The following is a 25,394-nucleotide window of genomic DNA, read 5'->3' as shown; positions in this document are numbered from 1 at the left end:
TGCCCAAGCTGGAGTGCAGTGGTGCAATCTCGGCTCACTGCAAGCTCCGCCTCCCAGGTTCACGCCATTCTCCTGCCTCCGCCTCCCAAGTAGCTGGGACTATAGGCACCCGCCACCGCACCCGGCTAATTTTTTGTGTTTTTAGTAGAGACGGGGTTTCACCGTGTTAGCCAGGATGGTCTCGATCTTCTGACCTCGTGATCCATCCATCTTGGCCTCCCAAAGTGCTGGGACTGCAGGCGTGAGCCACCGCACCCGGCTGCCCAGCAGGCTTTTCTGCCTCATTAAAGGATAACCAGTACCTTTTCCCCACTCTGTGTGACAGAACAAGGGATGGATTGGGAATGCAGGACCCCTATGGAAAGAAAGTGTCCAGAATGGAAAGTATTTCACTGCTACTCGGTGTCTTACTGGTGTTATTTAAGTTTAAGGGTTTAGAGGGCAAGGGGTCCACTGTGGGTGGGGTAAGGACCTTATCCTCAGCTTGCTGGCTGATCACAAACTTTACTTCTCACAGTGTTACCGGGACTTGGCTCTGGTGAGTCGTGATGGCATGAATATTGTCCTGAATAAAATCAACCAGATACTCATGGAGAAGTACCTGAAGCTGCAGGATACCTGCCGTACTCAGGTAAGGCCAGAAAGAAAAGACAGGATCCAGCTCAAAGAGAGAGGATGGATCTTCTCTCTGTCAGGAATGGGAAAGAGGAATCAGGGCTAACACACCCCTATCATTGTGTGTCTAAATTGTAATGTGCTCCTTTCAGTTGTAATTGAATTAGCTCCCTTCTCAAACTCACAGGTCCTGCTCTTCATCTGTTTTTCCCTCTTTCCTTTAGTTGGTGTGGTTGGTACGGGAACTGGTGAAGAGTGGGGTTCTGGGAGCCGATGGTGTTTGTATGACGTTTATGAAGCAGATTGCAGGTGAGTTTGATGGCAGGAGCATAAAGAAGAAAGGAGGAGAGCCAGAGACTAAATAGACACAATGGAGAATGATTAAGTGCCAAAGGGATGGAATTCCTGGATTGCTTAGACTCTTTCTTTCTGATACAGACATCTTCTGGCCACATATGTTGTATAAATAAATTGACTGAAAAATCATGGGGGGGCTTTTTAAAGCAGTAAGTCTTGCCTCATTTTCCTTCCTACTAAACCCAGGACTTGACAGACTATTTGGCCTATTTTAGCCAGTCTTCACTCTGAGATTTTATAGCATTTCAGAGCAGGAAGAAATGGGGAGAGAAGTGAGGGCAAATAAATTTGTTCCCAAGTCCCTGTGCTTTCAGAAACCTAGACATCTTCCCTGGCTCCACCCCCATGATCTGAATGCTTGCTCCCTAATAATTAGGCCCTTTACTGGGGCCAGAATGAGGGACAAACTATGTCACAGAACAGACCCTGACATTTAGGTGTTTTTTTTTTTTTTTTTTTTTTTTTTTGAGACGGAGTCTTGCTCTGTCGCCCAGGTTGGAGTGCAGTGGCCGGATCTCAGCTCACTGCAAGCTCCGCCTCCCGGATTCACGCCATTCTCCTGCCTCAGTCTCCCAAGTAGCTGGGACTACAGGCGCCCGCCAACTCGCCCGGCTAGTTTTTTGTATTTTTTTAGTAGAGACGGGGTTTCACCGTGTTAGCTAGGTTGGTCTCGATCTCCTGACCTCGTGATCCACCCGTCTCGGCCTCCCAAAGTGCTGGGATTACAGGCTTGAGCCACCGCGCCCGGCCGACATTTAGGTTTTATTCTCATCTTGGCATCGGTGACATCTGTCTGAGCCACCACATATTCAAATGGCTACTCCCAAGATTGCATGTGTTTGTTTAAAAGTGACCTGCTACTACCTCACCATTAGCCCATTGGGGCTTGCTTCCTCTTTAAAATTTTATGTAACACTGATGCTCCTGTTTTGATGTGTATGAACCTTAATCTATGTCATGTGTGACTTTGTGAACATTGAATTTTTTAATTGGGACCTGGGGCAAGGCATAGTTGTGGCTATTTTTATCCTGTTTCCTGGCCTCTTCCCTGTTTGGCACTCCCAGCTCCCACTTCTTATCCCAAGACTGGTCTGGCATTGCTGTATGTTAATTCTGCGCCAGGAAGTTTCATAGCAAGCACTAAAGACTGTTACCTGGAAATAAGAAACTCTTGGCCTGTTGGGGGCCTGAGTGCAGGACTCAGGACATCCAGTTGCTAGACTGCAGCTGTTGTCAGCCACCTGTACCTCTCAGGCCCTATCTGAGATATCATCCTTTCTTTCCAACTGGGGGCTTCTTATATCTGCTTCTCAGACATTCATTTTCAAGGGGCAAAATGTTCCCACTCCAGCTCACAATCTGTGGAAAAGGAGCAGCTCTGGTTTCTAGAAAAATTCAGAACCTTCCCTTTCCTTCTTTCCGGAGGCAAAGGGTAAAACTTTAAAGCCTGACAGAACAGAAGGCAGTTTATCTCAGCACTAAGAACAGCAGTGATGGGATGGCAGTCAGGGTGAACCAGCAGAATGGGTGAAGAGATGTATTGGATTGGCTGAGTTACTAATCAGAGCTATTCTTTTTTTCTCCTTTTGAAATCAGGTGGAGATGTTACAGCCAAAAATATCTGGTTGGCAGAAAGTGTTCTGGATATCCTGACAGAGCAAAGGTAGAGTCCACCATGAAGGGTGGGGTACAGGCCAGATAATGGCCATTAGGAGTGTGAATGTGGGAAATGGGGATGAAAGGATTGTGTGGCCCAAGAACACCTTAAGTCAGAGAGGGGGAGGCAAGGAGAGGGAGAGACAAGTGTATTGTTGGCAGGTGAAGAAATTAATGCCCAAGGAATGAAGGAATGGGAAAGAGGTCTTTGCCAAAATATCGCATAGCCCAGAAAAACTGGCTTCATCTGATAAGGGTTTATTTTTGGTCCAGACCTCCTTGGAATGTTTATCTTAGGGGAAAGCTGGGGAGGAATGAGCTCAGCAGAGTTGGGCCAGGCAAACACCCACGCCTGGCAGGTATCGTTTTCTCCCCTGCAAGCTTCTCCATCGAACCCATGCTCTTTTTGAAGTGGCACAGGGGGCAATTGGGGTGAGCAGGTAATAGAGATTAGTGAATCCTGCTGGAGTTTGCATATGGGGTTTGGAGGCTCCAGTGGTAGAGAGTGCATCAGGGGGTACATATTAGACTTCCTGGCTGATTCTTTCCCTTATCCATCAAAATAAAAGGCCAGAAATTTTATGAGGGCTATTCCACCTCTGAACTTGTTTGGAGGTGAGGCTTTCCCCTTGGTTTCAGTCTTTCTCTTGCCTTGACTTCTGAGTCTCTTTTCTGATGGAGGACACCATAGCAGTCAAATGATTGAGAGGGCTAATAGTGTCCATACTATCTGTAGTTCAGAAGAATGGACCTCCTCCCAACATTCACACTTGTGAAAGAGATGGCTGTGTGCTGTGCTTTGCTCAGGTCTGAGAGCCCTGCCCTGTCTGCTGTGCAGTGCCACCTAGTGCTCTGGGCACGGGTGTGCGGCCACATCTGGGCCTGGAGCCACTTCTGTTATTGGTGCCATTGCCGTAGCACGTTAGATCCTAACAGTCTCTTCTTACCAGATCTCTGCTTTTCCTAGGTCTTTGTTTCTTTTTACTATCCTGGGTCAGAGGGCCTTTCAACTCTTTCTTTCTCTTTATTATGCCATTCCAGGATTCAGGTAATTTCATTACCTTTGTTAGCAATCTTTCTAAAAAGTGATTTTTCTTATTTTGTTCCTGGTGCCAAATACATCCTGTCCCCATACCTTAAAGCTGAGTTTTCTGTACAGGCATCAGATGACAGCCAGATAACTGCCCTGTTTTCTACCCTCCAAAAAACTTAACATCTTTTGGTGAAAGTCAATACCTAGAAATTTAAGTGTGTCCTCTCCTATACCCTCCTTCTCACTCCCTTGGAAATGTTTCTAGGGCTGTGGAGTTAAAAGGTAACAGGTAGGGGAGGAAACCTTCCCCAGTAACCTTGGCTAGTGCGTCCATTCTGTGAAAAGAAAAGGCCACAGAGTCTTTTAATTAGGTGGCTTGAGTAGTTTTCCGGAATCAGGATGTGGCCTGCTTGGACTAATTAAACGCCATGTCATCTTCCTCCAGTTCCCTGCCTTCCAGCAGGGGTGCCAAAGCCATTACAAATTGTTTGCTGGGAGGAGACAGCATCTCAATTTTGTCACTTAGAGACAGGATTAGAGTTTTAGGAATATCCCCACTTTGTCTTTCTCTCTACTCCTTTTAAAGCAACTGGGAACAAACCTTTCATTACCCCCTTTTTCCTCAGGGATATTCTGAAACTCATGAGCAGATGAGTTTGCCACCCAAAATCGGGTTCTTTTTTTCAGGTTGTGATTTAGGACAGGTGACTCATTGTGTGGGAGTGGGGACTCGTGTGTCGGTGACTAGATAGAGCCAGGGAAAGGTTTGTGGCATGGTGAGCTACTAATGATAAGCAGACTGAGCTAGCACAGTATGTTCTCAAAACTCCAGGTCCTGAAAGGGTCTTGGCAATCCCCACATGTTCTTGCATCACACTTAAGAACCGCTGACTTAGGGACACTTACCCAGCTTTTCCCCATAGTCTGACCTGGGTAGATACTGTGGCTCAATTCTGTCCCTAGTACCTCACATGTTGCTTGGCGCCTGATAGGCATTCAGTAAATGTTTGAATGAATGAGTCAACAAAGAGAGTTATTTTCTTGGAAGCTAAGTAGTTAGGTGGTAAAAGAGATTGCTTTCATTTGGCAGTTACCTTTTAGGCACTTGTAAGAGAAAATTAGGAAGTTGACCATAGCTTAGCCAGTTGTTAGTCCAAGATAGACACTAGCTTGAGTGAGCAAGCAAAAAATCAAAGCATCTACTCCCAGTGTCAAATCATCAGTTATTTCTGAGGCACTGTAGCCAAGCCCAGGAAGGGTGAATTGGGAGGGTGAATAGTTCTAGACAGAGCATAGGAGCCAGTGTGTTTCTTCCCTGCAGGGAGTGGGTCCTGAAGAGCAGCATCCTCATTGCCATGGCTGTATACACGTACCTCCGCCTCATCGTGGACCACCATGGGACTGCCCAGCTCCAGGCCCTGCGACAGAAGGAAGTGGACTTCTGCATCTCACTGCTTCGGGAACGGGTGAGGGAACAGGACAAAAATAATGTGGGGAAGTGAGACTCAGGCTGAGATGCCTCTGGAGGTTTATGCAGTGAAGTCAGAAATACCTTGTTAGAGACGAAGGTGCGTCAAGATCTGGTGTTTTCCATCATTCGTCAGCAGATGAGGGTAGAAAGGAGCGGGAGTTAGTGTAGAATAGCCCTAATTCCTAGAAATGCTACCTGTTCAGCTGGCATCCTTGGGATTTCCCTGGTCAGCTTCAAGGATACTGTTGTACACCACAGAGATAAGCTGTCCTTGTGTGCCTACCATGACATGGTCCCCCACCTACTCTCCTGGGTAATTCCCATGGTCTAGTGGGATTATGAATTGTCCTCTATCAGACCTCCCATGTGGCAATTAAAATTTTTTTTTACTTTTTATTTTTGTAGATACTGGGCCTTGCTTGGTTACCCAGGCTGGTCTTGAACTCCTGGCCTCAAGTGATCCTCCCGCCTCAGCCTCCCAAAGTGTTGGGATTATAGGCGTGAGCCACTGTGCCCAGCCTAAAATTAATGTTAGATAAAACGTTAAAATTAATTTCTCTAGTTGCATTAGCTACATGTTGCTAATGGGTTTCATTTAGACTACACAGATATAGACATTTCTACCACAGAATTGGACCCACAGAATTAGATACTGCAGAATTTTGTTAGACAAAATGAGTTTGAGGTTAGGGTTTCTGGGGCTCAACTTGCCAGTCCCATCCTTTTGAAACTTTAGTCGTCCTTGAACTGGATTGAAACAGTTCTGGGTGGAGAGGGAGGTAGATTAATGTAAAAGCCAGCAGGCTTCAGCACTTCCCACTAACCTCTCATTCTTGGTATCAGTCCCCAGCTTCCAGCTTCCAGCTCTCTTCCCCTGAACAGCTAGGAGCCAATCCTTTGGTTCCAGAAGAAATCCTATAGTCTCTTCAACCCTCTTTCCTTCCCTCCCTAGAACATGTTGTTCCTTTGTCCTCCCTCCAGCAGGTAAACAATCCATGTTTTTATTCTCTTTCCTGTCCCCCACTTCCTCTTCCTTATCAAGTTCATGGAATGTCTGATGATTGGTCGGGATCTCGTAAGACTGCTTCAGAATGTTGCTAGGATACCAGAATTTGAACTGCTTTGGAAAGATATTATCCATAATCCTCAGGCCTTGAGTCCTCAGTTCACAGGTAAGTAGGGTCTTAGGCATCCTGTCCTTGACAGCTGGGAGTTCAATGTATATATCTTGCTTGAATCAAGAAGGTAGAGGTTGGTGGGTAGGAGAGTTTTTGGCGATCAGATTTTAGGAAGCTTGGGACAGGGCAAGCTTTGCAAACTACAACTGGGAATGGTAGAGGTACAGAACAATTCATGTAGTTCCTAGGCAGCCCCTACTTGGCAGACTCCAGCTGCCACATTACTACGAAGAAAAAAGAGAGACAGAGAACCGTAGTCCTCCTCCCTTCTTCCTGGCAGCCCCTTGGCTCAGGAGGTGAACCAGTGGCCAGTGTTCAGCTTCACGGAGTCTAGCAGGGGAGTCAGAGGTCAACTCGTGAGACTGAGTCAGTAGAGGCCTGGAATTAATCCTATAAGAGAAGGCCCCTCCCTGGGAACAGTCTTGCCTTGAATTCCAAGGATCCAGCTTGGGCAAAATCCACTTTGGAGGAGGGAGTCTCCGTGTGCCTCCCCCTGACAAGGTCCTGTTTATATCCCTTTCCCTTTCCCAGGGTCCTGCTATGGTCTGAACAGCAACTGTACAGCTTTGCTCCCCACCTCACCTCAACACACATGTGCTTGTGATCATGCACACACCCCCTCCCCTCCTAAACACACACACACACACACACACACACACACACACACACACACGCGCGGAAGGCAGTTGTCCGGGACCTGGGAAGTCAGGAAAGAGAGGAAAGTGCTGGAAATTGTAGTATTCTTATATTGAACATCTATTTCATTGCTTTAAGTACCTCCTCTGTGTTAGACAAACATGTGTTACCTCATTTAATCTTCTGGACAGCCCTACAAGTATTTTAGTTTCTACATTTATACATAAACTGAGGTTTGAGGCCAGGCACGGTGGCTCACGCCTATAATCCCAGCACCTTCAGAGGCCAAGGTGGGCGGATCACAAGGTCAAGAGATAAGACCATTCTGGGCAACATGGTGAAACCCTGTCTCTACTAAAAATACAAAAATTAGCTGGACATGGTGGCACGCGCCTGTATTCCCAGCTACTTGGGAGACTGAGGCAAGAGAATCGCTTGAACCCAGGAGGCGCAGGTTGCAGATTGTGCCACTGCACTCCAGCATGGTGACAGAGTGAGACTCCGTCGCCACCCCCCCAAAAAAAAGAAAAGAAACTGAGGTTTAAGGAGATTAAGTAATTTGCCCAAGGCTATACAGCGGGTAGGTTAGGTGACAGAGGCAGGATTTTGATCCAAGTCTTTTTTTTTTTTTTTTTTTTTTTTTTTTTTTTTTTTTGAGATGGAGTCTCGCTCTGTCACTCAGGCTGGAGTGCAATGGCATGATCTCAGCTCACTGCAACCTCCGCCTCCTGGGTTCAAGTGATTCTCCCACCTCAGCCTCCCAAGTAGCTGGGATTACAGGCACCTGCCATCATGCCCAGGTAAATGTTGTATTTTTGTAGAGATGGAGTTTCACCATGTTGGCCAAGCTGGTCTTGAACTCCTGACCTCAAGCGATCCGCTCGCCTTGGCCTCCCAAAGTTCTGGGATTACAGGTGTGAGCCACCGCACCCGGCCTCTTTTTTTTTTTTTTAAGATGGGGTGTCACCATGTTGCCAAGGCTGGTCTTGAACTCGTAGGCTCAAGGGATCCACCTGCCTCGGCCTCCCAAGGTGCTAAGATTACAGGTGTGAACCACCGGTATGCCTGGCCTTTTAAATTATTTTTGTTCTCTCATGTCAGGCAGGTAATGTGAGGACATGGTGACAAGGTTTGAGGGAGGCACATGTCACGCATGAGTGTGAAAAAACAATAATCATGCTTATGAGCTACAGTAGGATCTGGATCCACATGTTTCTGACTCCAGGGCTCATGCTCATGCCACAGATAGCATTGATTCCAGGACCCAAGGATGGGATCATCAGGAGCAGGAAGAGCAGCTGGGGTTTCCCATATTTTCCCCTTAACTTTCCCATCTGTTGCCAGTGGGAATCATGTGGGTAGGAGGCTCTGGAAGACCAGCAGAAGACAGGAAGTAATATAGCTGGGTCCTGGGGATAGTGGTTGGTTGGAGCAGAACACGTAATTGCTGGTTGGAATCCCCACCTGTGCTTGACCTCCCTTGGTCTTGTCTTGGAATTTCTCCGTGAGCAAGACTACTGGTCATCAGTACCTGGGCCCAGGTTCCCCAACCTGCCTTTCATTCTTTCTGGTCTTCAGGCTTCCTCTTTTCTCTTCCCTTCCACATTTGATTCAGGTATCCTACAGCTTCTTCAGTCAAGAACATCCCGAAAATTCCTAGCATGTCGTCTAACCCCAGACATGGAGACTAAACTCCTCTTCATGACATCCCGGGTAAGCTAAGGTGTTGCAGCAAGAGAAGAGGTCACACGCTGGTTGGGCTTCTTTCTTTGGTCTGTGGAGCTGTTACCATTGTTTACTAACCGGTAGAGTGGTAGCTAAATAATTGTACCTGATCTACCTGGCTACTGGTTTCCTTGTCCTTTATTCATTCTATGCCTACACATTGAGCATGGTGCTAAGGATTGGGGGTACACTGTCGAATAAGAGAGATACAGGTCCAGCTCTTGTGAAGCTTTTAGTTTATCTAAAGTGGTCACTAAACCAATAATTATGTAGAAATACTAGTATCATTTACAAGTGTGAAATGTTCTATAAAGGGGAGAGTGAAAGTGTTCATGTTAAGAAACCCACAGTTGCTCCAGGAGAACCATGAGGTCTCAGGAGAAGAGCTATGTATCTTTCCAAACTTGACTGAATAATGGCAGAATTACTTGAGCATGTTAAAGATGCAGCTTCCTGGATCCCACTCTCCCAGATAATTTGATTGAGAAATCTGTGGGGTTTTTTTTGTTTTTGTTTGTTTGTGTGTTTGTGTTTTGAGACGGGATTTTGCTCTTGTTGCCCAGGCTGGAGTGCAATGGCATGATCTCGGCTCACTGCAGGCTCCGCCTCTTGGGTTCAAGCAATTCTTCTGCCTCAATCTCCTGAGTAGCTAGGATTACAAGCATGTACCACACTTTGCGAATTTTGTATTTTTAGTACAGAAGGGATTTTTCTATGTTGGTCAGGCTGGTCTCGAACTCCTGACCTCAGGTGATCCACCTGCCTCAGCCTCCCAAAGTGCTGGGATTACAGGCGTGAGCCACTGCACCCAGCCAGAGTCTGTGTTTTTAGCAGAATTCCCAGGCCATTCCTCTGCGGCCAATCTGGCTGTCGAGAACTACTTTCCTAATCAGCTTTCCCAAGTCACCCAGACTAATTGTCGAGGTCTGTGTTGTACTATGTGGTAGCCACCAGCCATGTGTTGCCATTTAAATTTAAGTTAGCCTTCAGGACTAGGTATGATAAACATTCTTGGCCAGGCGCCGTGGATCATACCTGTAATCCCAGCACTTTGGGAGGCCAAGGTGGGCAGATCACTTGAGATCAGGAGTTTGGGACCAGCCTGGCCAACGTGGTGAAACCCCATCTCTACTAAAAATACAAACATTTTACTGGGTGTGGTGGCACACGCCTGTAATCCCAGCTACTCGGGAGGCTGAGGCAGGAGAATCACTTAAACCCGGGAGGCAGAGGTTGCAGTGAGCCAAGATCGCACCACTGCACTTCAGCCTGGGCGACAGAGTGAAACGCTGTCTCAAAAAAAAAAAAAAAAATGAGTTAAAATTAAAAACCCACAGCTGGGCGCCGTGGCTCATGCCTACAATCCCAGCACTTTGGGAGGCTGAGGCTGGTGGGAACAGTTTAGGTCAGGAGTTCAAGACTAGCCTGGGCAACATGGTGAAACCCTGTCTCTACAAAAATTAGCTGGGTGTGGTGGTAGCTACTCAGGAGGCTGAGGTAGGAGAGTCACTTGAACCCAGACCCAGGAGGCAGAGGTTACAGTGAGCTGAGATCGTGCCACTCCACTCCAGCCTGGGCAACAGCGAGATTCCATCTCAAACAAACAACAACAAAAAAATTCAGAGCCTGGTGCAGTGGCATGTGCCTATAATCCCAGGTTCTCAGGAGGCTGAGGTGGGAGGATTGCTTGAACCCCGGAGTTAGAGACCAGCCTGGCTCAAGCAATCCTCCCATCAATGAGACCCTGTCTCTTAAAAAATAATAATTTGGGCTAGGCATGGTGTATCACGCCTGTAATCCCAGCACTTTGGGAGACCAAGGCAGGCGTATCACGAGGTCAGGTGATGGAGACGATCCTGCCTAACACGGTGAAACCCCATCTCTACTAAATACAAAAAATTAGCTGGGCATGGTGGCGGGCACCTGTAGTCCCAGCTACTCGGGAGGCTGAGGCAGGAGAATGGTGTGAACCCAGGAGGCAGAGCTTGCAGTGAGCCGAGATCACGCCACTGCACTCCAGCCTGGGCAACAGAGCGAGACTCCATCTCAAAATAATAATAATAATAATAATAATAATTCGGGCCAAGTGTGGTGGCTCACGCCTGTTATCTCAGCACTTTGGGAGGCCAAGGTGGGTGGATCACTTGAGGTTGGGCGTTCGAGACCAGCCTGACCAACATGGTGAAACCCTGTCTCTACTAAAAATACAAAAATTAGCTGGGCATGGTGGTGTGTGCCTGTAATCCCAACTACTTGGGAGGCTGAGGCAGGAAAATCACTTGAACCTGGGAGGTGGAGGTCATAGTGAACCGAGATCACTCCTTTGCACTCCAGCCTCGGCAACGAGAGTGAAACTCTGTCTCAAAAAAATTAAATTAATAATAATAATAATTCGATATCTCAGTTACAATAGCTGAATTTCACGTGCACAATAGCAACCATCATTGCTGAAAGTTCCGTCGGATGGTGTTGGTCTAGAAGTATCTTTTTGTTTGCTTTTTTTACCTTTTTGCTCTATCTTGGTTGATTTCTTCTGACAGATGGGGGAATATAAGAAGAGGGAAACCAGATCCTTTTCCTTATTTAGTGTTATTATTTGTGATCACTTAGGGTCTGTTTGAGGAAAAACTTTCCACAAGAAGGTTTGGAGAGTCTAGGCTTTGGATAAATGGTCCTGTTAGGTCAGCACCAGGAAATTCTCAGTTGATGTTGAGTGGTGAACAGGCCCAGCTCTTACTCTTGAAGAACATTTCTTGCTGTTCACCAGTGGCTCAAGAAAATGAGAAAAGATTATACTTCTTTTTTTGTTTGTTTGTTTTTTTTTTGAAACGGAGTCTCACTCTGTCACCCATGCTGGAGTGCAGTGGCGTGATCTCGGCTAACTGCAAGGTCCGCCTCCAAGGTTCACACCATTCTCCTGCCTCAGCCTCCTGAGTAGCTGGGACTACAGGCACCTGCCACCATGCTCGGCTGATTTTTTTTGTATTTTTAGTAGAGACGGGGTTTCACCATGTTAGCCAGGATGGTCTCGATCTCCTGACCTCATGATCCACCCACCTCAGCCTCCTAAAGTGCTGGGATTATAGGCTTGAGCCACTGCGCCCAGCAAGATTATACTTCTGACTGGAGAGTCAGTGACCAGTACAAGGAGTAAAGAGCCAAAAAATGGACTGAAGTTGCAGTTGGGGGTAGATGTAGCCTGAGGTAGGTGGCAAAAATGACTGTAACACTAGCATGCAGTGCAAGCTAGAAATTTTCAGCCTTTTTTTTTTTTTTTTTTTTTTGAGACGGAGTTTTGCTCTTTTTGCCCAGGCTGGAGTGCAATGGCGCCATCTCAGCTCACTGCAACCTCCGCCTCCCGGGTTCAAGCGATTCTCCTGCCTCAGCCTCTCGAGTAGCTGGGGTTACAGGCATGTGCCACCATGCCTGGCTAGTTTTTTTTTGTATTTTTAGTAGAGACAGGGTTTCTCCATCTTGGTCAGGCTGGTCTTGAACTCCTGACCTCAGGCGATCCACCCGCCTCGGCCTCCCAAAGTGTTGGGATTACAGGCGTGAGCCACCGTGCCTGGCATAGCTTTTTTTTCCAAATCAAGAAGTTCTCCTAAAAGAGGGGAGACTTACGACACAATATGAGCTAATGAATAAGTTGTGGGAAGAAATGGAGGTCTAGGGCAAACCTAGAGTTAAGTGGTGCTCGTTTTCCTCTGTCCAGGGACCCACACTGTCTTCTAAGTTCTTTTTCTTGCTTCCGCTTTCCCCAGGTGCGATTTGGTCAACAAAAGCGATACCAAGATTGGTTCCAGCGCCAGTACCTGTCAACTCCAGATAGTCAGTCTCTGCGCTGTGACCTCATTCGCTACATCTGTGGGGTAGTCCACCCTTCTAATGAAGTACTGAGTTCAGATATCTTGCCCCGGTGGGCCATCATTGGTTGGCTCCTGACAACGTGCACGGTGAGGGCAAAAGATACTGGGTGGTGAAGGGTGCCTCTTCTATGATTTTCCCATATTTCCATTCTGCTTCCTGACTCCAGGGCCACTTGACCCCTAAGGGCCCTTCTTTCACTCTGGTCCTCCAGAGTATCTCAGCCTTCTGCCCCACTTCCCTTTGTGTCTCTAGAAATTTACTTACACTCATTATTTTCCATCTGGGTTTGAAATTGAACAGGTTCATCTCCCCCATTACTGCCAAACCCCAAAAGCCTGGGTTTCTGGAGCATCCCTGCCTTTTTCATTTTTGCTTCCAGAAACCATATACAGCTATTCCTCTTAACTGTTTCTTTCTCAGATTCAGAGCTTGCATTCTTTAGACCCTCACTGCCATGCCTTTTTGGCTTCAGCTTTGTCTACTTCCCTTCTGTAAATGCAGCAAGTCTGCAGTGGAGGCATTTCCTTCTAAGTGTTTTCCTCTCTGTGCCTATGGTGGGAAACTATCCATTCTCTGGCATCTGGCTGCTCCCTGACCTCTTCCAACAGGGCTCCTCCTCCCCCGTTTGACTGGGTCCTTGGAATGTGCTGATTCAGATATGACAACAGGCTCTTTCTGGAGAGGTGGGGGTCTCTTCTTCAGGAATGTGCCTGGAGAGCCCAGCAAGGGCAGCCAAGGGGTTCCTAGTCTGACTGTTGCCTCAGCTCAGGGGTGATGAGTGGACTTCTGAGTCCAAGCATTCTCCCTTACAGAAATCAGAGATATGAACTGCTGGCTTTATTAAGAACCCAGGCCTGCTGAGCATGGTGGCTCACGCCTGTAATCCCAGCACTTTGGGAGGTTGAGGCGGGCAGATTGTTGAGCTCAGAAGTTTGAGACCAGCCTGGGCAACATGGCAAGACCCCCGTCTCTACAAAAAAATACAAAAATTAGCCAGGTGTGGTGGTGTGCGCCTGTAGTCCCAGGCTGGGGTGAAAGGACTGCTTGAACCTGGGAGGTGGAAGTTGCAGTGAGCTGAGATCCTGCCACTGCACTCCAGCCTGGGTGACAGAGTCAGACCCTGTCTCAACAACAAAAAGAAAAGAACCCAGGCCTGGCCAGGCATGGTGACTCACGCCTGTAATCCCAACACTTTGGGAGGCTGAGGCGGGAGGATCACTTGAGCATAGGAGTTCAAGACCAGCCTGGGCAACATGGCAAAACCCATCTCCACCAAAACAAAACAAAAAGCCAGGCATGGTGGTGTGCTCCTGTAGTTCCAGATACCCGGGAGGCTGAGGTTGGGAGGATCACCTGAGCCTAACAGGTCAAGGCTGCAGTGAGCCGTGATCATGCCACTGCGCTCCAGCCTGGGTGACATGGCAGGACCCTCATCTCTACAAAAAAATACAAAAATGAGCCAGGTGAGGTGGTGCGTGCCTGTAGTCCCAGGCTGAGGTGAGGATCTCTTGAGCCTGGGCAGTGGAGGTTGCAGTGAGCTGAGATTGTGCCACTGCACTACAGCCTGGGCAACAGAGCAAGACCCTGTCTGGGAAAAAAAAAGGTTGGGGGGTACCTGGCCCAATCCCTACCCTCTTGGTTAAGACCACAGAGTATTCACCCATACACAACACAAGGGGGGTGAGCATTCCACCTGTTTCACTGGGAACTGAATTTCATAGATGGAACAGCCAAGTGGGCCTTGGAATCTGTTTTGGGACTCTGAAATGGAGGGAGGTGATTGATGAAACTAGCCCTCTGTCTCTCTCCTCTCTTTTCCAGTCAAATGTCGCTGCCTCCAATGCCAAACTGGCTTTGTTTTACGACTGGCTGTTCTTTAGTCCAGACAAGGATAGCATTATGAACATAGGTATGTGACCAAGACCAGGCGGCTCCACTTCCCCACCACCCTAAGCCCCACTGGCTTGTCTTAGTGATAGCAGTCATAAATCTCAGGGCACCATGGAGTGGAGGCAGCTATCTGGGAGCAGCTCTGTTGTTCCTCATCAGTTTTCCCTTGACCTAGAAAGAGAATTGCTTTGATAAGGCTAAGCCATCACCATACCTCCTCCCCGCAGCATGATGCATGGTCTTCAGGAGGGGAGGGCCTGGGCAAAGGAAAAGGCTGTACCATGTCCTGCTTTTCCTCTCCTATTACTTCCCTTCTCCAAGCTGAATGCTGGGAACAAGAAGAGAAATGAGGACTAGAAGCTGTTTCAGGGGCTGTCAGCTCTTGGATCTGCTCAGTGGGAATGGGGGGAATAGACATAGCACTTCCCAGACCCATTCATGTATATTGACATGCCATTTTATGGAGACAGAAACAGGCTGACTTTAGCCTGGCGTGGTGGCGCAAACCTGTAATTCCAGCTGCTGGGGAGGTTGAGGCACGAGATTCGCTTGAACCTGGGAGGCGGAGGCTTCAGTGAGCCGAGATTGTACCACTGCACTCCAGCCTGGGTGACAGAGCAAGACTCTGTCTCAAAAAATAAAATAAAAGGCCGGGCGCGGTGGCTCAAGCCTGTAATCCCAGCACTTTGGGAGGCCGAGGCGGGCGGATCACGAGGTCAGGAGATCGAGACCATCCTGGCTAACACAGTGAAACCCCGTCTCTACTAAAAAATACAAAAAAAAAAAAACTAGCCGGGCGAGGTAGCGGCGCCTGTAGTCCCAGCTACTCGGGAGGCTGAGGCAGGAGAATGGCGTAAACCCGGGAGGCGGAGCTTGCAGTGAGCTGAGATCCAGCCACAGCGCTCCAGCCCGGGTGACAGAGCGAGACTCCATCTCAAAAAAAAAAAATAAAATAAAATAAAATAAAATAAAATAAAGAAAGAAAAAAAGAGACTGACTGATGTGAGGGGCTCTTTAATTTCACATCCTCCAGAACCAGCCATCCTGGTTATGCACCACTCCATGAAGCCCCACCCAGCCATCACTGCCACACTCCTGGACTTCATGTGCCGCGTAAGTGTTAGAGCTCTCTTTTCTCCCCAGGCCTGGATGAGCAGAATTAAGTGTATCTCCCCTGATCTCCCAGTGCATGGGTCTTCTCAGTATGCCTTGACTGAGAGCAGAAGTGGTCATAGGTCCTATCTCCCAAGTTAATAAATGCTTCCCTTCCATATTCCACTGTCTGCAGTTGCATCTTCCATTTTCTGTGGGGTTGCTCAATCACAGGGATGGTGATTTAAGATAGAATCTGGTTTCCTTGGGGAGCAGCCAGGTCCTGTAAGAATTTCTCATTGAGTGGCCTGGAATGGTCAGGAAGTCCAGTTCTCTCTGCAGCCATACTCCCCAGTGTCTCCTGATCAAAACCAAAGCAACTTTTCAGATCTAATTCAGCAGAACTCTGGATGGAGTCCTGTGCTCATTTTTCCCCTCCTTCTTCCCTTTCAGATCATTCCCAACTTCTATCCACCATTGGAAGGCCACGTGCGGCAGGGTGTCTTTTCCTCTCTCAACCACATTGTGGAGAAACGAGTCTTGGCGTAAGGAATTTGGTGGGGGAAGGAGGTTGTTTTCCCATTTTTTCATTAGGTCCAGGCATATCCAAATGTTGCCATAGCACTGCTGGCCCTTTTCTCTGACAGGTGTAAAAAGTATTGGCTCTACCTCAGACTGCTGGGCATATGTCTTCCTGGCTCTTAGAGGAATTTCTCTACTGCCATCGTATTACAAAGGTCTTCAAATGCCTTCATCTTCCCTGTTGACCCCCTTCAGGGATCTGAGTATGGTCCAGTTATAATGATTGGGCTTAGACCTATCTCAGCTCCATGTTGAGTTAGAAATGAGAAGCTCTGGCCGGACACAGTGACTCACGTCTGTAATCCCAGTAGTTTGGGAGGCCAAGGCGGGCAGATCACCTGAGGTTAGGAATTTGAGACCTACCTGGCCAACATGGTGAAACCCCGTGTCTACTAAAAATACAAAAATTAGCCAGGTGTGATGGCGCACACCTGTAATCCCAGCTACTTGGGAGGCTGAGGCACAAGAATTGCTTGAACCCGGGAGGTGGAGGTTGCAGTGAGCTGAGATTGTGCCACTGTGCTCCAGCCTAGGTGACAAGAGTGACACTCTTGTCTCAAAAAAAAAGAGAAGCTCTGATACTGACCTTCATCATGTTCCCCATTTAGACACCTGGCTCCCCTGTTTGACAACCCTAAGTTGGATAAGGAGCTGCGGGCAATGCTGAGGGAGAAGTTTCCTGAGTTCTGCAGCTCACCCTCCCCACCTGTGGAAGGTATGAGGTCCTCCCATTCCATCACCTGTGTCAAAAGAGGGGCAAGACAACAAGGCTTTCAGGCCAGAGCCCTTTTCAGAATATTCACAGTTCTCCACTTCCGTGACACTGTCCATCACAGTTTTTCCTTCTTCAGTTTATCTTTTTTATTCGTTTTTGTGTTGTCTGTCTTGAGTCTCTTGCTTCATCTAATCTTATTTGACGTGCTCATCTTTCTTGCTCTCTTAACTCTTGTTTTTTCTCCTAGTAACTCCTGCTTAGTAGTTAGAAGGCTTTCATGTAATATTTACAATATTTATCTCACTTTAACTTGCCCATTTCTTCTCTCTTCCCAGCTCTAGGTCCTGGCCTCTGATGACAGTGTGTCATGTTGGGCCTCAAACCTTGCTCAGAATTCAACTGCCATCTCCTTACCACACATACACACTTTGTTTTGGGATAAGGGTCTAAGCCAAGTAGTATCTTCCAACTTGGTTTTAAATTAAAGAGCACTTGGAGGCTAAGCATGGTGGCTTATGCCTCTAATCCCAGCACTTTGGGAGGCCAAGGCGGGTGGATCACTTGAGGTCAGGAATTCAAGACCAACCTAGCCAACATCATGAAACTTCATCTCTACTAAAATACAAAAAAATTTGTATTTGGTGGGCACGTGTAGTCCCAGCTACTCAGAAGGCTGAGGCACGAGAATTGTGTGAACCTGGGAGGCGGAGGTTGCAGTGAGCCGAGATGGCGCCACTGCACTCCAGCCCAGGCGACAAGAGTGAGACTAGCACTTGGGACTGTCCCTGGTCTTACTCTAATTACCAATCCTAACGCGCTGAGCATAGAGGAGTCATGTCCTGTGTTGCTTTTATTCCTGGCAACATCCCTCTGCAGGTCATGGAGGGTTAAGAGGACAAGAGGTTTGTCAAGAGGTTTGTCCTTCCAGGGTCAGAATTCCATTTAGATCATAAACACCTTATTCTCTCACTTGCCCTCCATTCTCCCTTCCTAGAAGCATAAGGCATGTTAGAGGACCCAGGAGGCCATCATATGCCTTATCTTTTTTTTACTCCCAAGTCAAAATTGAGGAGCCAGTTTCCATGGAGATGGACAACCATATGTCGGATAAGGATGAGAGTTGCTATGACAATGCAGAGGCAGCCTTCAGTGACGATGAAGAGGATCTCAACAGCAAAGGTGAGGGTATCAGCAAGGGCTAGTTCAGGAGTGTGCCAGCCCTGAGAGGACCAGTTCCCAGAAGCAGCCTCTCTGCACTCTTCCTGTCACCCTTATTCCTGTGAGTTAAAGTTTTGTTCACAGAGGTCTGGATGAGACTCCAGAGTGCAGAGCCCTGCACTTAACACTCAAGGCAGGAAGGAAAAAAGAAGTGGTTCCTGCCCTTGTTTGCTTGTAAGAGCTAGCACATGTGCACATTCAGGGAGATGCTTCAGGCACTCACACAGCATTGAGGAAACAGGTGCACACTTAGGGCATGTGAGGAAGGGGATAAGTGGTTGAGGGACTGTCTCTGTTGCTGGCATCTGGGCAAACTGACTTCTTTCCCAAATCACTCCCTTTAGGAAAGAAGAGAGAGTTTCGCTTCCACCCTATCAAGGAGACAGTTGTGGAGGAGCCAGTTGATATCACCCCTTACCTTGACCAGTTGGATGAGTCCCTGAGGGACAAAGTACTCCAGCTACAGAAGGGGAGGTGGGTACAGACCCTGTTCTCAACCTCAAGAGGTCCAGCCCCAGGCTCTCCACCTGGTGCTTAATGGGTACAGCAGGAGATGGGGGTTGGAGGCGAACATGATAGGAGTGTGTGGAGAGGCAGCTGAAGCTTCATGAGGGAGTTCTTCTCCAGTTTACACTGGGAGTGCAAGCTGGGAGTGGGGCAGCCTCGTTCCCTGACACCTTGAGTTCCCACTCTGCAGATTCTTGGGAGAAGAGCCTCTGAGAACCAAAGCAGGGTTGGTGGGGATTTTCCTTTTCTTTAGGCCTCTGCCCAGAGAGCACCAATTCTGCCCTAAAGCCTTCCCATCCAAGCTGGGATTTTACACAGAGCTCCTTTGTTTTGTCTCTGTGCATGTGAGTGTGCTTGTGCACTGTTCTGGGTGTGTGTCCTGCCCTCTGCTATCATTTATGTCCCTGGGATTTCCTCTCATTTCTGTCCTGCAGTGATACGGAGGCCCAGTGTGAGGTCATGCAGGAAATTGTGGACCAGGTCCTGGAGGTGAGGAGGAACCCAACCCCTTAGGGAGGAAGCAGCCTAGCCTGCTTAGCTTACACGTCTCCCAGGGAAGCCAACTCACTTTTTCCCTCCCCTAGATGAGTCCCTCTTATAGTGGGGAGGGGAGCTTGCTGATCCTGGAGGTGGAAGCAGATGAGTTCCAAGACTGGGATAGTGTGGTCAGCGGGGCGTGAGTATAGGTAGTGATTCTCTCTCCCTTGTCTCATCACTCAGGAAGACTTTGACTCGGAGCAGCTGTCTGTCCTTGCTTCCTGCCTACAGGAGCTCTTCAAGGCCCACTTTCGAGGGGAGGTCTTGCCCGAGGAGATTACTGAGGAGTAAGGCTCATCTTCTCTCACTCCTGAGCCTCAGGAGCCAGAGGCTGCTCTTACAGCCTGAGTCCAAGAGACCCCTTACTGTAGACTTGAGAAAAATCTGTTCACTTGGTGTTTTTATTCTCACATGTACCAACTCATTTAAACAAGGGCTTATGTTTATCTGCTGAACACGGTGTGTACTGGGGAGGTAGACTAACATCCCCTCCTCATACTTCTAGCCCTTGCTGCTGGGCCAAGTAACTCTAATCTGCTGAATCAGGTGTGATTGGACACTGGCCTGGAGCCTGTCTCTGAAGGGCGAGAACATGGTCCCATGTTAGGAACCTGTTTTCTCTGTTACCAAGCCTACAGAGCAGCAGGAAGTTTGCCTTTTGGGTAGGGAAGGAGCAGGCTGGCATCTAGCCTTCAGCTGGTCCCCCATATCTGCCCATAGCCCACCTCACCCCCTCACATGGACTCTCAGATATAACCATTTTCTTGTAGGTCCCTGGAGGAGTCTGTAGGAAAGCCTCTGTACCTAATATTTAGGTAAGCATGCAACTATAGGAGATACTGTTCTGCCCTCTGTCCTCCCTGACAGCACACACATGTGCTCCTGTCCTGGGGTAATGGGACTCCCTTTCCAGGGAGGAGGACATATGCTGTGGGCACATACAGCCCATATCATCTGAGAAACTCCATGGGAGAGTCTGCCCTGGGTAAAGCTCTGTTCCTCTCCTCCCATTCCCTACTCCAGGAACCTATGTCAGATGCAGGAAGACAACAGCAGCTTCTCTCTGCTTCTAGACCTTCTCTCTGAGCTGTATCAGAAGCAGCCCAAGATTGGCTACCACCTGCTCTACTACCTGAGGGCCAGGTGGGTATGGTCCCCATGTTTCAAATGGTGTCAGGACACATCCTGGAGAGCCTCTCTTCCGCCCACTGGCTCCCCCACCCTGGACTGTCATCACCAGGGCCTTGTAGGTTTGTTTGGTTGGATTGGTTTTTTTTTTTTTTTTTTTTTTTTTTTTTTTTGAGATGGAGTCTCGCTCTGTCGCCCAGGCTGGAGTACAGTGGCCGGATCTCAGCTCACTGCAAGCTCCACCTCCCGGGTTTACGCCATTCTCCTGCCTCAGCCTCCCGAGTAACTGGGACTACAGGCGCCCGCCACCTCGCCCGGCTAGTTTTTTGTATTTTTTAGTAGAGACGGGGTTTCACCGTGTTAGCCAGGATGGTCTCGATCTCCTGACCTCGTGATCCGCCCGTCTCGGCCTCCCAAAGTGCTGGGATTACAGGCTTGAGCCACCGCGCCCGGCCGGATTGGTTTGTTTTTAAGAGACAGCATCTCACTCTGTCACCTGATCATAGCTCACTGCAGCTTCAAACTCCTGGGCTCAAGCCATCCTCCCACTTCAGCATCCTTAGTAGCTGGGACTACACAGCCTTGCGCTACCATGCCTGGCTAATTGTTTTTTTTTTTTTTTTTGAGACGGAGTCTCCCTCTGTCGCCCAGGCTGGAGTGCAGTGGCCGGATCTCAGCTCACTGCAAACTCCGCCTCCCAGGTTTACGCCATTCTCCTGCCTCAGCCTCCCGAGTAGCTGGGACTACAGGTGCCCGCCACCACGCCTGGCTAGTTTTTTGTATTTTTAGTAGAGACGGGGTTTCACTGTGTTAGCCAGGATGGTCTCGATCTCCTGACCTCATGATCCGCCCGTCTCGGCCTCCCAAAGTGCTGGGATTACAGGCTTGAGCCACCGCGCCCGGCCGCCTGGCTAATTTTTTAAAAATTTTTTGTAGAGGCCGGGCGCAGTGGCTCAAGCCTGTAATCCCAGCACTTTGGGAGGCCGAGACGGGCGGATCACGAGGTCAGGAGATCGAGACCATCCTGGCTAACACGGTGAAACCCCGTCTCTACTAAAAACTACAAAAAAAAAAAAAAAAAAACTAGCCGGGCGAGGTGGCGGCGCCTGTAGTCCCAGCTACCCGGGAGGCTGAGGCAGGAGAATGGCGTGAACCCGGGAGGCGGAGCTTGCAGTGAGCTGAGATCCGGCCACAGCACTCCAGCCTGGGGTGTCAGAGCGAGACTCCGTCTCAAAAAAAAAAAAAAAAAAATTTTTTTTGTAGAGACAGGGTCTCACTTTGTTGCCCAGGATGGTCTCAAACTCCTGGGCTCGAGTGATTCTCCTGCTTCAGCCTCCTGAGTAGCTGGGATTACATACAGGCATGTGCCACCATGCCCAGTTATTGGTTTTGGGTTTTTTTTCCCCCTCTCAATAAGGCTTGTGTGCTCCTAAGGCTTTTTTTTTTTTTATTTAAATTTTTATTTATTTATTTTTTGAGACAGGGTCTCACTCAGTCACCCTGGCTGGCGTGTGATCTCAGCTCACTACAACCTCTGCTTCCCAGGCTCAAGCGATTCTCCTGCCTCAGCCTCCTGAATAGCTGGGACTACAGGCGCAAGCCACCAACCCTCGGCTGATTTTTGTATTTTTGTACAGATATGGTTTTGCCTGTTGCCGAGGCTGGTCTTAAACTCTTGGGCTCAAGTGATTTGCCTACCTTGGCCTCTCAGAGTGCTGGGATTACAGTCATGAGCCACTCCGCCCGGTCTTAAGGTTTTTTTTTTTTTAATAACTTTTTCGAGATATAATTCAAAAACCATAAAATTTGAAATTTTAAAATTTATTTTCAAGTGTACGATTCAATTTTTTTTTTTTTTTTTGAGACAGAGTTTCACTCTTGTCTCCCAGGCTGGAGTCCAGTGGCACAACCTTGGCTCACTGCAATCTCCTCTTCCTGGGTTTAAGCAAGTCTCCTGCCTCAGCCTCCCAAGTAGCTGGGACTACAGGCATGAACCACGATACCCAGCTAATTTTTTTTTTTTTTTTATTTAGTAGAGACGGGGTTTTACCATGTTGGTCAGGCTGGTCTCGAACTCCTGACCTCAGGTGATCCACCCGCCTTGGCCTCCCAAGGTGCTGGGATTGCAGGTGTGAGCCGCTGTGCACAGCCTCAATAATTTTTTAGTATATTCACAAAGTTATACAACTATCACTACTGTCTAATTTAGAAAGAACATTTTTATCACCCCAAAAAGAAACCTCATACCCATTAACAATCACTTTGCCATTCTGCCCTTCACCAAGCTCCTGGCAACCACTGATCTGCTTTCTGCCTCTATAGATTATTTTGGACATTTCAGATAAATGGAATCATACAGTATGTGATCTTTTGTGACATGCTTTGTTTTTTGTTGTTGTTGTTGTTGTTGTTTTTTTGAGATGGAGTCTCACTCTGTCGCCCAGGCTAGAGTGCAGTGGCGCGATCTTGGCTCACTGCAAGCTCCGCCTCCTGGGTTCACGCGGTTCTCCTGCCTCAGCCTCCCAAGTAGCTGGGACTACAGGCGCCTGCCACCATGTCCGGCTAATTTTTTTTTTTTTTTTTTTTTTTTTGTATTTTTAGTAGAGACGGGGTTTCACCATGTTAGCCAGGATGGTCTCAATCTCCTGACCTCATGATCCACCCACCTCAGCCTCCCAAAGTGCTGGGATTACAGGCGTGAGCCACCACGCCTGGCTGGTGACTTGCTTTTTTCACCTAGTATAATGTTTTCTAGGTTCATCTATGTTGTAACATGTATCGTTTCTTCATTCCTTTTTTGTTTGTTTGTTTTGAGATGGATTCTTGCTCTGTCACCCAGGCTGGAGTGCAGTGGTATGATCACAGCTCACTGCAACCTCTGCCTCCTGGGTTCAAGCAATTCTCCTGCCTCAGCCTCCCTAGTAGCTGGGACTACAGGTACACGCCACCACATCCAGTTAATTTTTGTATTTTTTGTAGAAATGGAGTTTCACTGTGTTGGCCAGGCTAGTTTCGAACTCCTGACCTCAGGTGATCCACCCACCTCGGCCTCTCAAAGTGCTGGGATTACAGGCATGAACCACCGGGCCCAGCCATTTGTATATTTTCTTTGGAGAAAAAAATTTTCCCATTTTTAATTGAGTTATTTGTCTTTTTATTATTGACATTTAAGATTTTTTTTTTTTTTTTTTTTTTTGAGGCAGAGTCTTGCTCTGTTGCCCAGACTGGAGTGCAGTGGCGTGAGCTCCACTTACTGCAACCTCCACATACTAGGTTCCAATGATTCTCCTGCCTCAGCCTCCCAAGTAGCTGAGATTACAGGAGCACACCACCACGCCCGGCTAATTTTTTTGTGTGTGTTTTTATTAGAGATGGGGTTTCACCATGTTGGCCAGGCTGGTTGACCAGGCTGGTCTTGAACTCCTGACCTCAGGTGATCCACCTTCCTCTGCCTCCCAAAACACTGGGATTACAGGCATGAGCCACCATACCCGGCCAACTTTTAAGAATCTTTTTAAGATTTTGTTGCATACCAAAAGAGTTCTTTATATATTCTGGATACAAGTCTCAGACATGATGATTTGCAAATATGTTTTCTTCCATTCTGTAAGTTTTAACTTTTTTGATAGCACTTTTGAACAAAAGTGCTAACTCTTTATGAAGCTAAATTTGTCTGTTTTTTTCTTTTACCACTTGTGTTTTTGTTGTCATGAAGATTTACTCCTGTTTCTCTTCTACAAGTTGTGTGGCTTTAATTCTTACGTTTAGGCCTACAAGCCATTTTGAGCTAAGTTTGTATATGCTGTGAGGTGTCATTGCCCTCATGGTTAGAGCCCAGAAAGCAAGAGAAAAAGCCTTCTCCAGCCTGACCTGAGCCCTCCCTCTTCTGTTCCTGACTCTCATCAGTCAGCAGCCTTACTCACTGACCATGGTTGGAGCCCTCTGAGTTCTGGGGAAGGATGGAGAGAAAGAAGAGTATCCTCTGGTTCCCATGAGTTATTAAGCCCCTGCGGGAGGCAGTTGGGAGGGACATGAGGCAGATCAGCACAGGGCATCTGGAGCCAGCGAAGCAGTTTTAGAGCGGGAGCCTGCTTCAGTGATGCTTGAAGGTGGGCACTGGGGTCAGGCTACTGGCTCAGATCCAGCTGGTCTTGCAGCAAAGCCGCCGCAGGAAAGATGAACCTGTACGAGTCATTTGCCCAGGCTACCCAGCTGGGCGATCTACACACCTGCCTGATGATGGACATGAAGGCCTGCCAGGAGGACGATGTGCGGCTCCTGTGCCACCTCACGCCCTCCATCTACACAGAGGTCAGTGCCTGCATCCATATCTGTGCCGGGGGGCTCACAGGAACACACTTCAGTGAACACTCTGAGGACACACAACCCTGAACCCTCTTTTGTTCATCCTCACTAACCTAGGTGGGCCATTGCTTCCCACAATCACAGCTGTCCCCTCCTTCCACTTCTCTTTATTAGTGGTTGAAACATTTCTAGAACTCCCTGAATTCCTATACTTCAGTGTAACTGATGTGCACTGGGGTCTGGGCCTATATACTTGGCTTCTCCTATTGGGTCCCATCATCTGGACCTAGGACAGGGCCCACAAACCAGATCCATGTTCATATCAACATGGACAGATCCACATCAGCAGGCCCTCTTGTCCTCTGATGGCTCACCCTTGCTTGGATTCTCTCTGATAGTTCCTGATGACCGGGGCTTCTGTAGTGGAGACTCACTTTCATTTCCCCTGGTTCACTCATGCTCTAGGAACTGGGACATAACAGGTATCGGCCCTTTCTCCTCTTGGTAGAAGTTCCCAGGAAGAGGGAAATGAGGATCCAGGGCATGACAGGAGGAACTGTGATCTCGGCCGAGTACTGGAGGGAGGAGGGGGGCAGATGCTGGACACAGGGTACTTCCCTCCCCTTGCTCCCCCTTCTCTAGATGGGGCCCTGCCTACCCCACATACCTCCAGACATAAACTCTCTACACCACCTCTTTGGCCAAAGGTCAGCACAGGTTGGACTTCTTTGCTGCCAGGGATGCAAATATTTATTCTACCGCTGCTCCCACACAGAATCAGGCATCATGGCCAGTCCTCTCAGCTCTGGCTTTATCTCTAGTAGTTCCCCATTCCTTTCTGTACACACACTGTGGGAACTATCAGAGAAAACCCACACCCCT

General features: G+C 48.3%; 1 protein-coding gene and 1 non-coding gene across 3 annotated transcripts in view; one reads left to right on the top strand and one right to left on the bottom strand.

Annotated features, from left to right (window-relative positions):
• The window catches only part of INTS3 (integrator complex subunit 3), a 49,794-nt gene that overhangs the window by 19,135 nt on the left and 5,265 nt on the right, over positions 1 to 25,394 (top strand). For both annotated transcript variants that reach the window (XM_010364754.2, XM_010364755.2), the window contains exons 4-21: positions 518 to 631; positions 840 to 924; positions 2,569 to 2,635; positions 4,983 to 5,127; positions 6,175 to 6,304; positions 8,562 to 8,659; positions 12,433 to 12,624; positions 14,360 to 14,447; positions 15,462 to 15,541; positions 15,974 to 16,065; positions 16,711 to 16,817; positions 17,877 to 17,996; positions 18,380 to 18,509; positions 18,977 to 19,031; positions 19,263 to 19,366; positions 19,850 to 19,894; positions 20,103 to 20,222; positions 24,365 to 24,518. In XM_010364754.2, coding sequence (XP_010363056.1) covers positions 518 to 631; positions 840 to 924; positions 2,569 to 2,635; positions 4,983 to 5,127; positions 6,175 to 6,304; positions 8,562 to 8,659; positions 12,433 to 12,624; positions 14,360 to 14,447; positions 15,462 to 15,541; positions 15,974 to 16,065; positions 16,711 to 16,817; positions 17,877 to 17,996; positions 18,380 to 18,509; positions 18,977 to 19,031; positions 19,263 to 19,366; positions 19,850 to 19,894; positions 20,103 to 20,222; positions 24,365 to 24,518 — 1,926 coding nt within the window. The remainder of the gene's footprint in view (positions 1 to 517; positions 632 to 839; positions 925 to 2,568; positions 2,636 to 4,982; positions 5,128 to 6,174; positions 6,305 to 8,561; positions 8,660 to 12,432; positions 12,625 to 14,359; positions 14,448 to 15,461; positions 15,542 to 15,973; positions 16,066 to 16,710; positions 16,818 to 17,876; positions 17,997 to 18,379; positions 18,510 to 18,976; positions 19,032 to 19,262; positions 19,367 to 19,849; positions 19,895 to 20,102; positions 20,223 to 24,364; positions 24,519 to 25,394) is intronic.
• LOC115899481 lies at positions 8,042 to 8,145 on the bottom strand. Its single transcript, XR_004059180.1, has one exon. It is a non-coding gene; the product is annotated as a small nucleolar RNA U13 (small nucleolar RNA).

The sequence above is a fragment of the Rhinopithecus roxellana genome, chromosome 8, assembly GCF_007565055.1.
Source record: "Rhinopithecus roxellana isolate Shanxi Qingling chromosome 8, ASM756505v1, whole genome shotgun sequence".
NCBI lineage: Eukaryota > Metazoa > Chordata > Mammalia > Primates > Cercopithecidae > Rhinopithecus > Rhinopithecus roxellana.
Note: the sequence above shows the minus strand (reverse complement) of the source record. Positions and strands in the feature narration are given on the sequence as shown.